Raw genomic sequence first — 20,145 nt, forward strand, 5'->3', positions numbered from 1 at the left:
GAGGAGAGAGTTAAGTGGCACCACAGAGCAGAGGGAGTTCTCAGATAGCCACACAAATCTGCATTAATGTAGAGTACACATCTGCAGGAACCATGGACCCTTTAAAATATACCATGGTTTATATTAGCACAAAGCAAGTCTTAACAGATGCAACAAAATTGAAACAATTTATTCTGTGTTATCACAATGGAATAAAACTAGATGTCAGTAAAAATAAAATTTACAAGCTTGGGAAGAGTAAATAACACATTGTTGAATATTGAGTAGAGCACCTCAGAAATCAGGAGGGAAAAGAGAAGTCCCTAGAATCCAATGAGACTGAAAACAGCATATTTGAGCACAGGGTTCAGGGAAAGTTCGGAGATGGACGTTTGTATGATTAGGTGCTTACATTAAAGTCACCAGAGATCTCAAATAAATAACTTAATGATGCATGCCAGGGCTGTAGAAAGTAAGTGCAAGATGGAACAAACAATAGAATGCAGGAGAATGCAGCTGGAGATGGCTTAGTGGGTAAGAAAATTGGTGCCCTTACATAAGGGCTAACACCACATGGAAGTTCACATCTCTTCTAACTCCAGTTCAGGGACCCCCATGAGCACCGGGTACAAAACTGGTGCACATAAATGCAGGCAAAACATTCATGAACATAAAATTTAGAATTGTTTTAAATCATGGCAAAAATAGAATTGAAATGAGAAAAGTAAATGAATGAGTAAAAAAATTATGAAAACACAACTTGATTCTTTGAAAAAAAAAACATTGGCAAACTACAGTCAAACTAACAAAAAAGAGTTTCTAGATACGTACTTACTAAAGGCAAACCATGAGGATGTACACAAATCAAACAGTGGTATCACAGAACATGAAGTGACTGAAGAAATAAAACATCATCCAACTATAAAGCCCTAGGCTGGGGTGAATTCACAGTTGAATTCTGACAGGCCTTTAATGAAAAAATAAGACTCTGCCTTTCACACAGTTAAATCAGAAAGGGAAGGATGCCCACCTCTTGTATATTTACACCATTGCCCTACTACCATAACCAGGTAAAAACATACACACAAAAGACAGTTGCAGGCCAGTCTCCCTGTTATGTGTAAATGCCAAAGATCTCAGAATAATACTTGCAAATTGAATTACGCTTAACAGAAAAATAATTCTTTAGAATCAAGTTGACTTCATTCCTGAAATGCAAGAGTGGTCCAATAAATGTAACATGTGTTAACAGACTCAAGGACAGAAATCACTTCACCAGCATAGCTGTAGAAAAGGACCCTTGGAAAGCATCTGAAAAAACTCAGCATTCATTCATGATAAAACAAAACTAGAAAGAAACAGAGCTTAGCCATGACAAAGACAAAATACAACAGGTTCTAACCAACATACTATGAAGGGAAAAAATCCAAAGAAAAGTTGTTTACAAGAGTAAGATTTCTAAGTTCTCCAACTGGTGGAGTGCTTGGAGTCTTAGGTGGAACAAGACAAGAAGGGAATGAAAGAGATGTGAATAAGGGAAGGAGCAAAGCATCCCTATTTGCAGGCATGTGCCTGTACATAACAGAAGATGCCACTGAAACTCTTAGATCTGATCAAAACTTTCAGCAAAACAGCAGGATCCAAAATCCACATGCAAAACTCAATAACCCTCCTGTATATCAATAACAAATATGCTGAGAAATAAACAAGTTTTAAAAAAAAAACAACACACATATTGATAATACACCCCCTCCCCCCTATGGCCGTCAAAAAAAGAACCTTGGAATAAATCTAGTCAAGCTGGCTCATGTGAGGCTATGCAAGTGCATAGCAAATACAGAAGTGGATGCTCACAGTCATCTATAGGATGGAACACAGGGCCCCCAATGGAGGAGCTAGAGAAAGTACCCAAGGATCTGAAGGGGTCTGCAACCCTATAGGTGGAACAACATTATGAACTAACCAGTATCCCCAGAGCTTGTGTCTCTAGCTGCATTTGTAGCAGAAGATGGCCTAGTCAGCCATCATTGGGAAGAAAGGCCCCTTGGTCTAGCAAACCTTATATGCCCCAGTACAGGGGAACACCAGGACCAAGAAGTGAGAGTGAGTGGGTAGGGGAGCAGGGCGGGGGGTTAGGGGACTTTTGGGATAGCATTTGAAATGTAAATGAAGAAAATATCTAATAAAAAACATTAAAAAACATGTCAAAACAAAACTTTCAAAAACAAAAAAACAAAGAATGAAAGACCTCTTGGCTTAGTCATGGAATCTTTTATAAAAGAAGCATTTAATTGGGGTTGGCTTATAATTTCAGAGGTTTAGTTATTATCCTCATGTTTGGGAACATGGCTGTGTGCACTCAGACATGGTAGCTGAGAGTTCTACATCTGGGTCCGAAGGCAGCAGAGAGAGGCAGACCCTAAAGCCCAGCCCCAGTAACACTTTCTCCAGTAAGGCCAAACCTACTCCAGCAAGGCCACACTTGTAATCCTCTGGTAGAGCCAGTCCCTGATGGCCATGCGTGAGTCCATGGGATCATTCTTATTCAAACCAGCTCACCTCTAGAATGTACATTTTAAAGACACTGGTGCAAAGACCTGGATACAGTCCTGCTGTCTGAAGAGGTACTGTTCTGAAAGTACATGTAGTGCTGTGACGGTTGATCTGATTGCCAGCTACACGGGATCTAGAATTACTTAAGTGATAAGACTCTGGATAGATGGGAGGGAGTTTCTGTATAACTGAAGACCCACTATATAAATAAGTAGCACTTAGTCTGGAGCCCTGCACTAAGTCAACAGTTAACAGTAACTGAGTCACTAAGTTAACAATGACCTGAGCACAGGAATTTTGTTTCCTCACTCTGGATATAATGGGACCAGCTGCCTCAAGCTCCTGCTGCTGCCAAGACTTCCTGCTGGGTTGTGTTGTAATTTCCAACTGTGAGACAAAAAGAACCTACTCTTCCTCCCTCTGTCTCTTCCTTCTTCCTTCCTTCCTTCCTTCCTTCCTTCCTTCCTTCCTTCCTTCTTTCCTTCCTTCTTTCCTTCCTTCTTTCCTTCCTTCCTTCCTTCCTTCCTTCCTTCCTTCCTTCCTTCCTTCCTTCCTTCNTCTTTCCTTCCTTCTTTCCTTCCTTCCTTCCTTCCTTCCTTCCTTCCTTCCTTCCTTCCTTCCTTCCTTCCTTCCTTAAGTTGCTTTTGCCTCATGCTTTGTCACAAGAAGAACAATTAGTACAATCGCCCCAATCAGTGCAGAGTCAGTGCAACTCCATCAAAATCCCAGTGCCATTCTTTACAGAACTAGAAAAGCAATCCTAAAATTTGAACTGAAGCACAAAAATAGCTAAAGGAAACTGTATTGAAAAGAACAATGTTTAGGAAACCACAGTAATCAGTAAACTTACCCTAGAGTGTCATAGTAACAAAACCTTGACCATTCTGGTACCAACCAGGTATGTGAACCAGTGCAGTAAAATGAAGCCACAGAGTTGTCCTCAGATTTCCAACAAAGATGCCGTGAACATTCATCGAAAAAATGGTGCTAGGAAACAGGTCATGTACATGCCGAAGGCAAATGTGGTCCCCATCCTCATCCCTCACGCTGTACAAAGGGTAGTTCAACGTGGGCCCAAGTAAAACCTGAACATTGAAATTGATAAAGGAAAGCACACGGTAAACATTCAAAGAGTTAGCATAGGGAAGACTTTCTGAAAGGGATCTTTTTTTCTAGTCAGTTCTCTCCTACCTTTATGTGGATTCCACGGATCCAGGTCAGGTAATCAGGACTGGACAGCATTTGCCTCTGTCCCTTAAGTCATCTTGATAACCCAGCAGCAGTGTGACTCAGAATGGCAATGTATTAGTTTTATGCCTGAAAGAATAAGACTGTAAACTAAAGCCTATGTTCCTAAATTCTATTGTATTGCCTTACAGTAACAAGTAATTAGAGAGAAAGCTGCAGCCTTCAGTTTTACCACTAAAACCTTCCATCTTGAAAGAGCAGGAGCAACAGTTCTGGTGACACTGTAGACCTGCAAAGGACTCAGTAGTCCAGAAAGTAAAACTGAAAATTAGCAAATGGAATTGCATAAAATTAAAAGGTTTCTGCACAGCAAGGGAAATGAGTCAGAAGATGGCCTACAGATAGAAAAATGTGGTAGAATATGTAATGAATTCAAAAAGCAACTACTAAGGAAGCATACAGTCCAACTAACAGGATAAACAGAAAAGATGTGCACATGACCAACATACATGAAATATAAGTTCATCTTTAGGCACCAAGTAATCCAAGTTAAAGTGTATAAAAATGCCCTCACCTTGTAGTGTTAGTTGGAGTGGCTTTTATTAAGAAAACAATGAGAAACAGAAGCTCTTCGCAAGAGTGTGATTTAGTTTAGCTCGTCTACATGACCAGTCCTGCCAGCTGTCTCACTTGTGTGCTCTTACACCTGAAGGGCTCTGTGGCAAGTCTTTTGCTTCTCTCAGTACTGTATACAGTAGTCACATTAGAGACTCTGTTTAAGTTTCTGTCAACAGATGAATGGATAAAGGTGTGGCACAGTGGAGTTTTATTCAGCCATAGAGAAAAGATCATGTTAAACAAAGTAAGACTCGAGAATCGTGTTTTTATCTGTGTGAATCTTAGATTTTATAAAGACATATAAAAGTGTGTGAGAGAGAGAGTTATGAAAGTAGAATTAAAACTGAAAGCATCTGGTTTAAAGGTAAGCACCTTTAATGCCAGCCCTTGAAGGCAAAGGTGGGAGGGTGTCTCTGTGTTGGAGGCCTGCCTGGTCTAAAATTCAAGGCAAGTCAGGGCTACATAGTGAGACCCTGTCTCACAAAAACAGGAAGAAGGGAAGGCAGGCAGGCAGGCAGGCAGGCAGGCTGGAAGAACCAAGAGTCTTCCAGAGTATGGGGGAATGAATGTAGTTAAAGTTCATGGCGTACTTGTATGAACATCTTTATGAAACCCATTACTCACAGAAATAAAAAAGATGAGCTGCTCATATATAATTTAGTTACAGAGTGAGTGCTCAGACGGTAAAGGCACTTGTCACCAAGCCTGAAGACCTGAGTTTAATCCCTAGCATTCTTGGGATAGAAGGAAAGAACCTTTTCCTCCAAGTTGTCCTTGGGCCACACATGCTGTAAGGCACGTGCATGTGCACTTGTGTGCATGGACACAGTCAAATAAACAAGTATGCGATTTAGAAGAATTATAGTTTCCTTATCCATTTTCCTGTGTCTTGAAAGTCTAATTACCATATGCACCAGTGAGAAAAAGATGGTTGAACTCATTACTATTTAAAGAATTTGAACCAAAGTTAAGATATCATAGTTTTCTAGTTAGAAAAGTTCTTTGGAATAATCAAACACACTTATTTATAGAGAAAAATAACATCTGTAACAGACTTCAGTTGCAAAGTCAACAAGAACCTAGTGTTCTGTCTGGTGGGCTACCATCCCACTACCTCTAGTCGTAAGCTAATTGGTGTTTTATGAACGCAATAGATGATATAAAAAAGTCCACCAGTTTTATGTACTTGGGAATCAGGCATTTCATTTGTTTCCCTGAGGTTAACCTGTTCTCAGGCTAACCCTTACTCACTTCTGTGATTGTGATAATGTGGTATTCTCCAGAGTTACCAAGGATCATATGGAAATGTAAGCATAGCTGAGACATCAATGTTGCATATTTTGAATACATTAGGAACTCTCACATTTGGTAAGAATAGAGCATCACAGAAGTTTAACAATATACAAAATACAGCACACAGACCTTGGATTAAGACTCATTTGAATGTGCATTCCTCTACAGATGGCATTTTCTATAAGGACCGTTTATGAAGCTCCGTGCTTCTTAAGTGTAAGAAACAAGGCCTGACCTGTAACTGTGGTGGTTTATGGATTGCAGTTTGTTTACTGTTCTTGTGTGGCAGACAAGTGACTATGGCTGTATTTATATTTCAGAAAGCTGTTGACATGCTTTTGGACAATGAAGATAAAATTTCAGTGAGTCTTTTCATATGTAATAGGTTTGTTCTCTGTTGCTAATAACACATCACATCCTACAGGCTTGAGAGAAAAGAGGTTTACCTGGTTTACTGTCTGGTCCAAGGTCAAGAGGCTGCACTTGGTGATGGCCTTCTTGCTGGCAGAGTGACAGATCATTGTGGGGTGTCACATATCAGGACATAGGGTGAGCATGTCTCTTGTGAGAGGTCAAGTATGCACCCTGGGAGAAAGAAGGCAAATGCAAGCTATCTGTGGCCAGGCCTGCTCTGTTGGAACTGTTAGCTCTCAGACAGCCTAGCCCACTAAGAGGCCATTTGGTTCCTTTCTATGATAATCAATCACCTCCCATAGGCCCTTCCTCAGAAAGAGTGATCACATTAGGAGTCAAGCTGGACTCAAGCTTTGGTGGGAGCAAGGCACATTCAGGACATAACATATATTATTAGATGAGTATTTGAAGTACTGTGCCTACACTAAAGTGTTTCAGATTATTGTCTCCTCGTAACTGCTTTTTAATTTTTCTTTTTCCTCAGATTAAAAAAGTGGTAGAAGAATTAGAAGACAGACCAGAACTGCAGCATGTGGTGAGCGTTAGTCTCCTTTGCCCTTTTAATCCACCAGCAGGCAATACCTGTGTGTCTGTGGGGGTGTCCATGCAGGGAATGTTTCTTAGAGAGCACTGCTCAGATTGGCGTACTGCTCCGTACGCCACAGACAGTATGCGGGTATTGCTAGAATGGGACACATGGAGTGGAGGAACTAATCATAGCACAGGTGGTTGGAGTTTAATGTACAATTGAATCGGGACTTTTAAAAAAAGATATGTTCTGTTTTGCTATTTTCTACCATTTTTTTGTCTTTCCTCTGTAGTTGCTATTAAATATAATCAGGTCACAAAACATAGCACAGTACAGTATAAATACCAAGCCCTGGAATTCAGTGTTCAGGAACAGATTTATAGCTTCTTCTCTCCCCTACACTCTACCTAAGCCTAACTCTTCTGTAGAGGTTTTACTGTGCTTTGAAGCCTGTTACTCTAGATTTCCTCGGAGGCCCCTTTGTTTCTGTGCATCATGTCATCCAGGGAGTAAAGCAGGAGGGGTGTCTTAGGTTTCTATGGCTGTGATCAAACACCATGACCAAAAATAACTTGGTGAGGAAAGGGTTCATTCTTAGAACAACTTTCAGGTCCCTCACTGAAGGGAGTCAAGGCAGGAACTCAAGGCAGGAACCTGGAAGCAGGACCTGAAGCAGAAGCCATGAGGGAACACTGCTTGCCCCTCCTAATTTCCTCAGTCTGCAGTCTTCCAGAGTTTAAGACCACCTGCCCAGGGGTTGCAAGGGTCACAATAGATGAAGCCCTTTAATACCAATCATGAATCAACAAATGACCTACCGATTTGTCTACAAATCCTATGGTGGTATTTCTTCCAATTAAAATTCCCTATTTCTAGATATGTCTTAAGTTTGTGACAAGTTAACAAAAAACAACCAGCACAAGGAGATATTTTCTATATGCTTGAAAACATAAGGAATGCCTTGAGTGGCCATGGGGATTACCCCAGTTGGGATAATCTTTGCTCTGAAAGTGTAATGTTCTATTTTAAGGTCAGCTTCTATGCAGAAGGCCCATGGATGGGAGTGTAAGCTGCATATATTGTGGTTTTGTTTATTGCTCAGGATTTAATGCAGATACTATTACTGTAGTTTTCATGACCAAAAAAAAACCCCTCAAGATTACCTGCTTACACACACAAGCTGATATGATGCCACCAACACACATACAGTAGAGGACTTTCAGGTCTGAGTTCATTCAGAAATGATGCACTTAACCCTCAAGAGATTGGAGGCCCCAGGGAGTTTAATGGTCAGGTGGGGTGGGGGGCGGTGCAGGGCATCCATGTGGAGACAGGGTGGGGTGGGTAGGAGGTGTAGACCTGGAACAGTCAGAGGGTGGATGGAGAGGGGTAGGGCATGGAATATGGAGTGTAAAAAATGAATTACAAATAAAATTAATTTTTTTTTAAAAAATTACCTGCTTACCCAAGCAAGGCTCCACTCTACTAATCACCTTACAATTTTGCTTATAGAGCAACAATTTCTCACCTGCTTAAGCTATAAACAGAGCTGTGGGAAGCCTTACTCTGCAACAGTGTCACCAGTGAACGGGTGGCAGATAGCTCACTAAAATAGTCATCTCTGCCACCCGGAAGTGTAATGTTTATATTACACGTGACTGGACATCTCCTCCTCAGGGGAAACACCATGTCCTGACCACATCCAGACCCTACTGCAGGCAGCCTGCTGGCAGTCCTCATCAGACTTCAGCCCGGCAAATGACCTCAGTGTGGCTGTTTCATGTCCCTTCTTGCCCCCCAGAGAAAAGTGAACACCCGAAGGGATGACTCCTGCAATACATATGTAGGTCTCAGAATGATCTATAGCAGCAAACTCACACTTTGTGGCAAACCAAGCCTTTTTGTCTATTACGAACCTATTCCCTCACGGCCCGAGTGTACTTTATGTGGTTAGTGTGATCATGTCTTCCTCCATCTGGTGGGTTATAGGCTTGTGTTTGTATTTAACATTCAAACTGAGTATCCATTTTCTGGTATTATGTAATAAGCTCAATCTTTTTAGTAAAAAGAAAGAAAAATATTCCCTTTGGAGTCTAACTATTTGAAACAACTGTACCATTTTTATTCCTTGATTTTGTTTTCTGGTACCATCAATATAAGTACAATTTAATTGCAAAAGGATCACATTAATTCTCTAAAAATGAATATATGGAGTATATAATAATTAATTTAATTCCTTCTGTGATTTTTTTAGAATACAGTTATGTTGTGACCCTGTGCCTTTTCATGTAAAAGACTTTTCAAAGACATATTATTTTTATTTTATGTGTAAGAGTGTTTGGCCTGCATGTATGTAAGTGGGTTTGTTGGTGTGCATGGAGACCAGCAGGAGAGTCACATCCCCTGTAACTAGAGTTAGGGGCATGTATCAACTGTCATGTGGGTGTTCTGAACCCAACCCTGTCTTCTCCCAGTCTTCTGCATTACAATGCTCTTAACACTGAGCCGTCTTCCCAGACCCAGGAATAGAATTATTATCATCTAAGATGGCTACCCGGGAAGTTGATTTCTGGAGCAAGTAGATGATGATATTAAGACTTACCATCACTAACACTTGTGTAGTGCTTAGCATATGCCAAGCGTGGTTCTGTGTAAGACACAAATGGCAATTGCTTTGACAGTTGTGACAACCCAGTGGCATTTTGTGCATGTGAAGACCCCAAGTCACAGTCACAGTTGGATAGGGATGTGTCTAATTTTACAAAGTTGTCAGTGGCCAGCCAGGAGCTTCAGAATCTGTTCTCCAGTCGGCATTCTCCACACCCCTCTTTACTTAGAGGCTGTCCTTGCTTCTAAGGGGATCCTAGCTGCCGTGGAAGGTGCCAACAGTCAAAAGTCGTAAAGGTAACCAAGTGTTTTGTTCTTGTGTTACTCTGGATTACCTTGTTCCATTTAGTATTTGCACAAGCTCTTCAAGAGAGACCATCATAAGGGACAGCGCTACCATGAAAGACAGATCAGTCTGTATGCCGAGTATGACCGACCAAACCTACTTCCCTTTCTCCGAGACAGTACCCATTGCCCACTGGAAAAGGTAAGCCCCTGACTCCCCACGTGGAACCATCAGAAATAGTTGTCAGTCTCCTCTCCCTGGCTGTGTTCAGGCAGAAAGTTTACAGCCACTCTGGTACTAGTTCATCAGAAGCCCTGTGAGGGCCCCAGCTATTCAGTCACAGATTTCCAAGATTTAAAATCACCACAGTTCTTCAACTCAAAAGTTAATCCTAGGGTTTTTAATGGGACTGTTCATTGCAAGGGAGTTACTGGTTCCGAAACAATTTCTAACAAGTACCACTGTTTTAAAGGACAGTTTGTTCCTTCATATGTCTGTCATGTTCCTTAGTACATCTGTCATACTTTGTACCATATACTGTTGTCCCTTGCTTGATATTGTTTCATCTCCACAAAAGTATCTTTATGTGGATGGAGGTATCTGGTACCTGACAAGTTGAGAATGTGAGTGTGAACAGAACAGCTGTAGGCTACTACTGAGGGTCTGAATAGGGCAGCTGTAGATTAGGACTGGGGTTATGAATAAAGCAGCTGTAGGCTAGGACTGAAGGTGTGAACAGTGTAGGTGTAGGCTAGGACTGGGGTGTGAACAGAGCTGTAGGCTAGAAATAGGGGTGTGAACAGGGCAGGTATAGGTTAGAAATGGGAGCAGATGTGAACGGGGCAGAAGTAGGCTAGGACTCAGGATGGTGTGAATAGGGCAGCTGTAGGCTAGGACTGGGGGTGTGAATGGGGTAGCTGTAGAGAATGCTAGGGCTTTTACATGGGGCAGCTATAGACCAGGGCTAAGAAGCTGAGGGTAGACATAGAAACTAGGCCTCTGAACCTTAGGCTCTCATTCTTCACTGTGCTGAGGAATTGTTTTTCAGGTTTAAAATGTTAATTTCTTAGCATTGCAAACATCAAGAAAAATACAGCCTCAAGCATGTCTTCGGTCTGTAATTTACAGATGTGATCCTGTGATTTAATCATGCCTAAGGGATGTTGCAATCTTTATAGCGTTAGCAGGTTTATAACGGAATGTATGATCTCATATTAAGCAGTATTTGTGAGGTGACAGTGTGTGTAATTTGGGTGAACACACCATTGACACAAAGTTGATACAATTTTACTAAAGGATTAAAAGAAACATCAGCGTCAAGGCTAGATAGGTGTCAGTTTAATTTCAGTGGGCAATGCTCCCCTTATCCCTGAGGTTTCCTTTTACCTTTATGCTGAATAAAAAAGTGGAGTTAGATGCTACATTTGCATCTTGTTACACTCAATCTCTGTCTGTTATCTTCCTTTTTTACTTTTATTTTTCCTGAAATTCCTGCACTCGCTTGCTCTCTCTCTCTCTCTCTCNCTCTCTCTCTCTCTCTCTCCCTCCCTCTCTGTGTGTGTGTGTGTGTGTGTGTGTGTGTGTGTGTGTGTGTGTAGGGGGAGGGGGGATATCTATCTGTCTATCTGTCCCTCCCTCTAAAATCCTCTAGAGGGATCACAGTGTCCACACATTAGAGAATCTAAAATAAAGATAATGTCATTTGTGTCAATAACAGAAGATATCTTTGTCCTGGAAATACTGTATTTTCATGTTTCACGAAAATTCCTAGATATTCCTAGAGGCTCATCATTTTTAAGGAGAATAATTCAAGATACTCTTAGCATCCATTTATAAATGTCTTTGATAACTTAGGAAATTTAAATTTCAAAGACTGGGTGTTGCAGAAAGCCGTCCTCTGTATAACATGACCTGTTGAACTCTCGAGAGCTACGGTTCCTGGCAGGAGACCTGCTGAGACATATAGGCACATGTAAGCAGTAACTGGGTCAGGCAGTGTGCTCAGTAGGCTCTGAGTGTCTGTAAGGGTGCATAAGCATTTAACATACTGACCATTGAGAATCTAAAGCATGGCAGATTAATGTCGATTGTAATATCTACTTAAGACTAGGTGGCTTCTGTAATGAACTATTCAAGTGAGGCTCATTTCTGGCTTAAGCGGTACGTGTGACTTGAAATATCCTGTTTCATCTCAATTCTAGACTGTGGTGATACTCCCATTCGTCTCTGTCATCTGCCTATTTATGTGCATTGGTCTTTGTGATCAGCCCCACCCCCACCCCGTTTCTTACATGATTTAAATATAATCTACAGGGAAAATGTAAGTCAAACATTAAAATAGCAACACTAGCTCTTGCTGTTGTTTCCTAAGGTAGATCACAGAGCAGAAAGGGATGACTAACTCAAGCTGGGGTTTTTATGGCTTTATTTTCAAAACAACCTGGCTGGCTAGTGTTTTCTAAATAACTACTTTAAATATGCAACCCAGTAAACTTATTCTGAAACCCTTATTGACTCCTCATTTGGAAAAGTATTCATTACAGACCCACTGTTCACTCAGCCTTGTGCTGAGCATAGGGTGTGGTGCACATGTGGTCGCTGCAGAGGAAAGTCACATGACTAATGTGACTGGTTAGCTTTATTAGTGATAAAGAACTGTGAGGCCATATGCAGGATGAAGCTGGAGGAATGCCTACAGGGTCTGGTCCAGTGTAGGGTCTGTGGCAATATTTGTCTCCAGTCCTTCATCGGGTAGGAAGTAGTGAGGAGGGAGCTTCAGAAAGGGGGACACTGCAGAGGTGGTCAGGGAGGACATGCAGGGAATGCAGGAGGGAGATCTGTGAGCTAATGGTTCAGACCTGAGTCAAATACTACCTTTCCATGGAGCTTGTCACAGAAGAACATCATGAATTCTTCCCCATGCACGTGGTCCTCGCCTCTGCATTGTGCCAGTCATAGAGAGATATGTGTTCATTTCTCTGTCACCCTACTTGAGCCTCCAGTGGACTTGCTGTCTCTTCTCCTGCTTCTTTTCTTCTTGGTTCCTTCTTTGTCTCCTTGAGTGTCATCATGGCATATTACTTCATCCTCCCCTTTGCTTCCTTGGTTCAGCATCTAGCAGGGAAAGCATAGTAAGTGTATGCCACTTGATTTAGAGCGACTGTGTTGTTCATCAGTACGTAGTCCATCCTTAGAGTCTGTGAGGAGGCAGTTTGTACAAATGACTGTAGATTCGGTTGGAAGCAACGCTATAAACTCTGGGCATCTAGTAGAGAGTAAGCGTAATGGGGGCAGCTCCTCCAGCATTGCTTCTGTTTCTCCTTATAGAATCTGCATTGCTCCCCCTGCTCTCAGTTCTGTTGTGTAGCTTGAGATTCATTCACCAGCAGGTGAATGAACGCAGAGGTCCACAGAGATGTCCTTTGTTTTGTTCTATATTTTTTTAGGTGGAAAAAAAAAAAACCAATGAAAAAAATCTTCCAAGTTTGTAAGTGACTATAAGTGGCTCTCTTAATATTGTTTTCCTGTTTGGTAGTCCATAGTAACATTTCCCCTGCTTTGATTAAAGGCACTTGAGATCTGCCAACAGAGAAACTTTGTAGAAGAGACAGTTTACCTTCTCAGTAAGTAGTGTTTGTTCCTTTCAGTACCGTAAACAATGGAATGGGGTGAGGATTTGTTGTAAAGTATGTAAGAACAGACACAGATTTGTGGACATTCAGGCCTACTTTATATAAAATCATAATACAGGGAAAAGGACAGTCCAAAGCACAGTAGAGCAGCAAGAGCGCGTTTCCTAACAGATATGATTGTAGAAGGACGGACATGCTTTGGGTTGTTTCCCCTTTCATTTATAATTGGCTCATATTTACTACACATTGATATAAAAGAAACTCTGTTTTCAAAACTCACATCCTTAATAACTAGAATATGAGGCATAGAATATGCATAGCTTGTGTACGTGTACACCAGGGAACTAGACTTCCCTGGCTTCTGGACTGTGCGAGAGTAGTGTCTCATGAGGAAGCTGTGCATAGAGTAACTGAGCCTTCTCCCTGCCCGCCCACCTGCCGTGTGTCCCACACACAGCTTTATTTCTCACACCACTTACTGTCACTGGCTCCTCTGGTGTTAGTTGAAAATTAACCCAGGTCTCCTATTCCTGTGAATAGAGTGGCTAATTCATGGATGTTCAGCATCAACCCTAGATCATATTTAAAATATAAATAATTTTTTTTTAAAAATGAAGTATGGAGTCATAGAGTAAATGATGTCATTCATATAACACCATCCGAGGAATATGACCACATACCATGAGCACTGATTAAATAGGACATAATGGGAAATGCTAGTGTCACGTAAGAAAGTCAGCCTTAGTCTTATCTTCCAAACTTTGCAAACCAATGAAGAAATCTGCTATTTCTTTTTTAAATGAATAAAGTATCCTCCACTTCCTCACCCCGCCTAGGCCGAATGGGAAACAGCAGAAGCGCCCTCAAGATGATTATGGAAGAACTGCATGATGTTGATAAAGCGATTGAGTTTGCCAAGGAACAGGATGACGGAGAGCTCTGGGAAGATCTGATTCTATATTCCATCGACAAACCACGTAAGCAGAAAGGCTATTTAATTGTAAATCTTTTTGTCAGTATAGATTATAGCCGGTTATGTGAGGACGAATATCTCAGGATACATTGGGCCTAAATTATGACCAACTGGGTTGGTCGAGGACTTTAATCTCTAGGACCCACATGGTGGAAGGAAATGACTCCCTTAGGTTGTCTCTAACCTCCACATACACTCTCCACATGTGAATCTCAATCTCTCTCTCTCTCTCACACACACACACACACACATACACACATGCATACACATGCACACACACAAATTAATATAAGTGAGTAAACAGATGAATAAATGTAATGAAGTCTTAATAGTAAAGCCTCCACTGTAAATGCAGAAGTGGCAGTTGTGAGGCTTTGAACTGCAGTAGTTTTCCTTTCCAGCCCCATCTCATCAGCACAGCATTGGGAGTTCATAAGTGTAGCTGCTCAGCTCAGCCATCAGAACTGGCTCTCCCCTCCCTGCATCTCTTCTCCTTACAGCTTTATTGTGATTTTGGTCATGGTGGCTACTCTTAAGTTAGGGGGTTCTATTCTCGTGTAATTAGCTTACATCTACAATCAAGCTTGAAGACTTCCTATTGAAACTACAAGATACCTAACATGGTTCTAACTTGAGTTTTGTGACCATAGATAAGTTAAAGCTCCCATGACCTTTGTCTGTAAAAGGGAAGCACAGTATATGCTCGCCTTGCAAAATATTAGCACGCATAATAGCAGGATGACCAGAGGGTCTCTGTGCTCCCTGCTCTTGGACAGTAAAAACAGTTTGGAAGCGGCATGAACAATAGTGACCATTTAACTTTTCCAAAATGGTCTCAGTTTCTCCTTTTTGTCTTAGAGGAAGTTAGTTCTTATGAGTGTAATTTAAACTTAAAGAGGATTGGTTCTTGAGAGTTTATAAATTCACACTTTTTAACACATTTCTTAAAGGAATAGGTTCAGTTACTTATGATCTAAACTTAGATTGTAGTGTATTCTAATAGTGTGCATGTGTTATTTGATCTTAACCTGGTGTTTTGTAGCATTTATCACTGGCTTGTTGAACAACATTGGCACACATGTGGACCCGATTCTACTGATCCACCGAATTAAGGAAGGAATGGAGATTCCCAATTTGAGAGATTCCTTGGTTAAAATTCTGCAAGATTATAACTTGCAGGTAAGTATTCTAACACACATGACCATCTGAGTGAGTGAGTGAGTTCATTTCTAGATAAGTATTTGCAAGCCATTTAGATGCCTGTTACACTTTGCAATTTGATATTTGGAAACCTGTTGAAATAGAAAACCTGGAAAACTTCTCCACTTCAGGAAGCTCTTTCACTTTGTGTAAATAGACCACAGCACTGAAGAAGACCTGAGAGTAAGTTACAAAGACTGTTTGAAGTAGCCACAAAAATTGTCTTAGAGAAAATAAATATTGTAACTAATTAGAGTATATCTTTAAGCACTCGGAATAATTTTGCAGCCATTGAAGGACTCTGTTGTCAGAAACACACTTGAGCACAGGATCTAATCAGCTTTTGTCTGATTGGTACAATATGCTTCTTTATTACCTCATTAGTTCCAAAAAAATAGAACCCCTGTTCTCATATAAATAATTAACATGCTAGTTACTAAGTATTCTAACCTTTTTCTTTAATAGAATTGAACAGTGACTATGTTTCAGAATCCTAGTTGCTTCATTAATACTTGAAACTATTTAAAATTCATTTACATGCATACTGTTCTTTCTGCAATCACTTGAAAGTGTTGTTGCTATAATAGATGAACTTGCTTTCCTAGAAACAATATACAGCTTGTAAGAAGAACGTTATGATGTAGATAAGTCAGATCAGATTGCTAGTCACTGTGAAGGGTGCAAGGTAAAGGACTGCCTGCTGAACTCAGGATGATGCACCAAGAATCAGCGAGACAACCTGCAGGACAGATAACATCCTCATAGCTGTAGTGAAGGTGTTCAAAAGTGGGGTGGGGATAGAGGTGGTCAGAGTTGAGTTAGGTGAGAAATTGAGAAGCTTGGACCTGTGGAATTAACCAAATGGACGCTAAGAAATGGCTGGTGCAGACAAGGGGAAATGTCAGCATCCTCGTGGTCCTCAGGGAACTGTGGTGTGACTGCAAGGCACAACTTGAAAGGAGAAGGTTTCTTTCTGTAGACTGGGGTAGACAGTCCAGAACCTTCACTTGGAAGCACTATGTAGGGGATGGGATTACTTAAGAAGTATGTGTCAAAGAACTGAGGCCTAATCTTAGGCTGGTAGTTATGCCAAAGCCTTTGGAGGGTTTCAGATAATCCTAGGGAAATGATCCGAGGGAGAAAGAAAAAGGGAAAGAGAACAAGAATCTAAGAACTGGCCAATAGGGAGGAGCAGGGAACAGAGAAGTGCCTACTGTGTGCTGTTCCCTAGGTATGCAGAACAGTGATCCAGAACATCTCAGGCTTGGAAATCCGATTTGGGGGAAATGGTGCCATAGCCAACCTTGTAATGCCCTTAATCCCCTGTGAGTAAGATTGACAGTATCCTGTGCTTTGTGGGCCCTTTCTTACCGAGGTATATAGCAGAATATGCTTGAGGCATCAAGTCTGAATGTATGGCAGAGTGTCTGAGGCTATGGTAGCACCTGTATATGATAGTGGGATGGTTAGACTGGTGCTTAGAGCCGGGCTTTTGGGGTGAAACCATGCTTGTGTTGCCAGTCCCTCCCTTCAACGCTGATGCCAGCAAAGGCAGCTGGCACGTCCCTCACTCTGCTCTTCTATGGGAGCTCACACACCCTGCTGCAGTCTCACTATTCATTCACTTCTATGAACAAATTTGCATAGTGCTGAGACAGCTGAAATACAAAGCATTAGATACAAAACAAATGTTTAACATAAAAATGGTCCTCTAAAATAGTATCAGTATCTTCTTAATTACAAATGTGTAGTGAGCTTTTCCTTAGTCTTGTAAATAGGCAGTTGGGTGGTGATTTAAGGAGACCCAGAATTTGTTTACCAATGGGTTCAGAGAGCCATTGTTACTCATCAGCCTCTGGGTAGAAAAACTACTACTCAGAGGAAGAGGAAGGGTGGGAGGGGGAAGGGCAGAGCCTGGGAAACCACACGAGTGCTGACCTGCTGCTCCCTCTCCCTCTCCCTGCCTCCCTCTCTCCCCGCTCTCCCTCTCCCTTTCCTTCTCCCTGTCCCTCTCCCTCTCCTTCCCTCCCTACCACCACCTTCCTCCCCGTGTATGTTGACTATTAATTTTCATTAGTAGCCATTTATTTATCTCCTTGCCTAAGCAACCTTTTGGGGGATCATATAAAAATATCTCTGGAGGTCTCTGGAGCCGATTGCTGTTCCCTGACAGATATACTTTTATTTCATTGTATTGGTCTTTGTTTGTTTCATAAAGCTATAATTTATGTTCTCATTAATAATAAGAGTTCAACCCCATAAATCCCCCAAATTTGAGGGCGCTATTACAGACCTATGAGTTTCCAAGGATGCTGAGTGTGACATAAGGCATGATATGAAGAGCCTTCACACAGAGGTCAGGTGTGCTGCCGTGCAGTCTCAGTCTCCTTCTCAAACAGACTGTGCATTGAGGACCTAGAGTTCTTTAAGGCGCGAGAGATACTGTGGGTCAGCAGTTAACTGACAGAGAGGAGAGTAGTTATGGGAAACTCCGGCAGCTTTTGCCATGTGACCTTTTCATACTTTATAACCTGACAGCTCTGAAAGGTGACAGAATTGAGCATGTTCACACCCTCAGATACTGAGAATATTAGGGAAATGGAAATCAGTACTTTGTCACTAACCACTTTGTTTTTGACAGACATTTTAGGTCCATAATGGGTCTAAAATTATCATTAGCCCCATTGCTCAGAGTAGAAGACTGAGACTCCAAAAGGTTAATGACATATTGGTATGGTAAGACACTGAACTAGTTTTAAATTAAGGCCAGCAGAGGAAATGCCAGGCCATTTTCATCCAGGACTGTATCAACTCTAAGACATAGTCCTTAAAAGCTCTGCCAATGAGAACCACTTCCTGGCTTTTCCCTCATGACTACACCTCTGGAGAAAGACAGGCAGCCTGTTTGAACTTGTTCCTAAAGAGGCAGGAGGCACAGGGACCCAGCCCTGGACTGCACCTCTGAGTCCCTGTTGTAAGCAGAGGCCTGGCCCTGTGCATGTCAGCAAGTGATGTGGAATGAATCCTCTTCCCCCATGGCACTCAGCCCTCTCCAGGTCTGCAAAGGTATTTCCCTCTACTCAACCTTGCTGTAGCTCCCCAGGAGTTTTCTACTTAGAATTGAAAACACAAATCAATTTACAGAAATAGACGACTTTCTTGTTCATCATTTTTTTAGAGGAGGGGCAAATTTCTTTTTCACTTTTATTATCTAACCTTTCTGTATTTTTCCTAAAATAAGCTTTTAAGACCAAATGGATTTCTTTCTTTACATATTATTTCAGTTTGATCTTATCACGACATTTGAGTGATGCAGGTGGCTTGTACCAGCCAGCCATCGCTTCCTTGATCTATTTAGTTCTTAAATTGTTTATCTTTCCCTTTATTTTTTCTATCCAGGCTTAGTCATGTTTGGTAATAATAATCCAGCAAGAGCGGAGCTGCTCAAGCAGAATTGACGCCCCATGACCCCAGTGGCCATGGCCAGGCTGCAGTGAGGAGAGCCATGGGGCTCGGATGCTAGGCAGCTGGCAGCCAGTTGCATTCTAAGGACATGCAAAGTGAATAAGGCAAAATCCCAGCGTTGAGAGTCTTTTCAAATAAAAGCTGTAGAAAGTTGGCCGTAGTTCTAGCACCGCCCCCACAGCAGCTGTCTCTGCAGAGCCATAATGATTTCTCTGATATGTGGCTCTTTATTGCTTTGTGAAATATATGTGGGGGCTAGAATTTTCCATTTCCTTGGGATTATCATCCATGGTGATGTGCTATAGAGAAATCAGGAGGAAAATACAGAGCAAACCTAAGGTCTCTTGTCAGTTGTCGACACCATAAGGATGCTCTCATTCATGGAATGTGGACCATTGATTGCAGTTGTGGCTTGTTTCTTTAAACAAAGGACAAAGAGAAAGTGCAGAGGAACAAGGGTGGTTGAAAGGACAAGGGAAAAGGTTGGTCCTTAAGTGTAGATAATCTGGGGACAATAGAAGGACCTTCCATGAGGAAGAATTTCTAAAAAGGTAATAGTGTTCCTTCTGAGCAATGTCAATAAATATTTTTTGAGATAGAAATGGCATTATGACGTTGAGGGGAGGCACTAGTTTATCTTGGAGAGAATTCTTACGTGAGAAGTGTTGCTAAGCCAGGTTGATAATCATGAGACTCTTATTGGCAGATGGTGAGATCTCATAGATAGAGAGATGTCTCCGTTAGCTCATAAGCCAGACCCTTTAATGCACTCATCACTCTGAAAGGCCAGACCCCACAGCCTGCACACTGACTTTGGGAAAGGTCAGCTATGGTGCTGTGATTTCACAGCTCTTACATTTGCATGTTCTGTCCTGGTACCTGACTCCTCCGTGCTCCTCCGTGCTCCTCCATGGTGGATAGTCCACACTAAATCACGTACTGAAGAACTTCACCACCTCCCCAAAGGAAACAAGAGTCAGACATTTTCCTTTGTTTGGGAATTTTTCATGTTTCTCTCCATCCCCATCCCATGCCTGAAAGTAAGCCACTGCTTCCCCTTGATCTTCCACACGTGTTGTCGCTGATAGAAAGACCTTTCTCCTACTCTCCCGATCATAGCTCCTTGGTTGCAGTGCCCTTTTCCATAATGAAGTCCATCACTGTGTCAACTCCATACATGAACCAACCCTACCTCTTCTCTTTCTTATTTAACAGTTCAAACTGATTTCATTTCTGAAAGTGACATCAGAGGGAAAGCAGCACAGAAAAGAGAGCGCTTGCACAGCAGTATACTGTTGTCTAACACACTGGCTCCCTGCTTGCCTGAGACTTGCTGGTGCTGAGTCAGACTGTTGTCAAGGGACTCTTACCTTCTGATTACTGCCATACTTGGTCATGTCAGTTCCAT

General features: G+C 41.7%; 1 protein-coding gene across 5 annotated transcripts in view; it reads left to right on the top strand.

Moving 5' to 3' along the window:
• Window positions 1–20,145, top strand: part of Vps41 (VPS41 subunit of HOPS complex) — a 159,442-nt gene that overhangs the window by 132,641 nt on the left and 6,656 nt on the right. For all 5 annotated transcript variants that reach the window (XM_021180045.1, XM_029468458.1, XM_029468460.1 and 2 more), the window contains 6 exons: window positions 5,952–5,993; window positions 6,530–6,580; window positions 9,531–9,668; window positions 13,036–13,090; window positions 13,936–14,076; window positions 15,115–15,251. In XM_021180045.1, the coding sequence (XP_021035704.1) occupies window positions 5,952–5,993; window positions 6,530–6,580; window positions 9,531–9,668; window positions 13,036–13,090; window positions 13,936–14,076; window positions 15,115–15,251 (564 nt within the window). The remainder of the gene's footprint in view (window positions 1–5,951; window positions 5,994–6,529; window positions 6,581–9,530; window positions 9,669–13,035; window positions 13,091–13,935; window positions 14,077–15,114; window positions 15,252–20,145) is intronic.

This window comes from Mus caroli, chromosome 13 (assembly GCF_900094665.2).
Source record: "Mus caroli chromosome 13, CAROLI_EIJ_v1.1, whole genome shotgun sequence".
NCBI classification, from domain to species: Eukaryota; Metazoa; Chordata; class Mammalia; order Rodentia; family Muridae; genus Mus; species Mus caroli.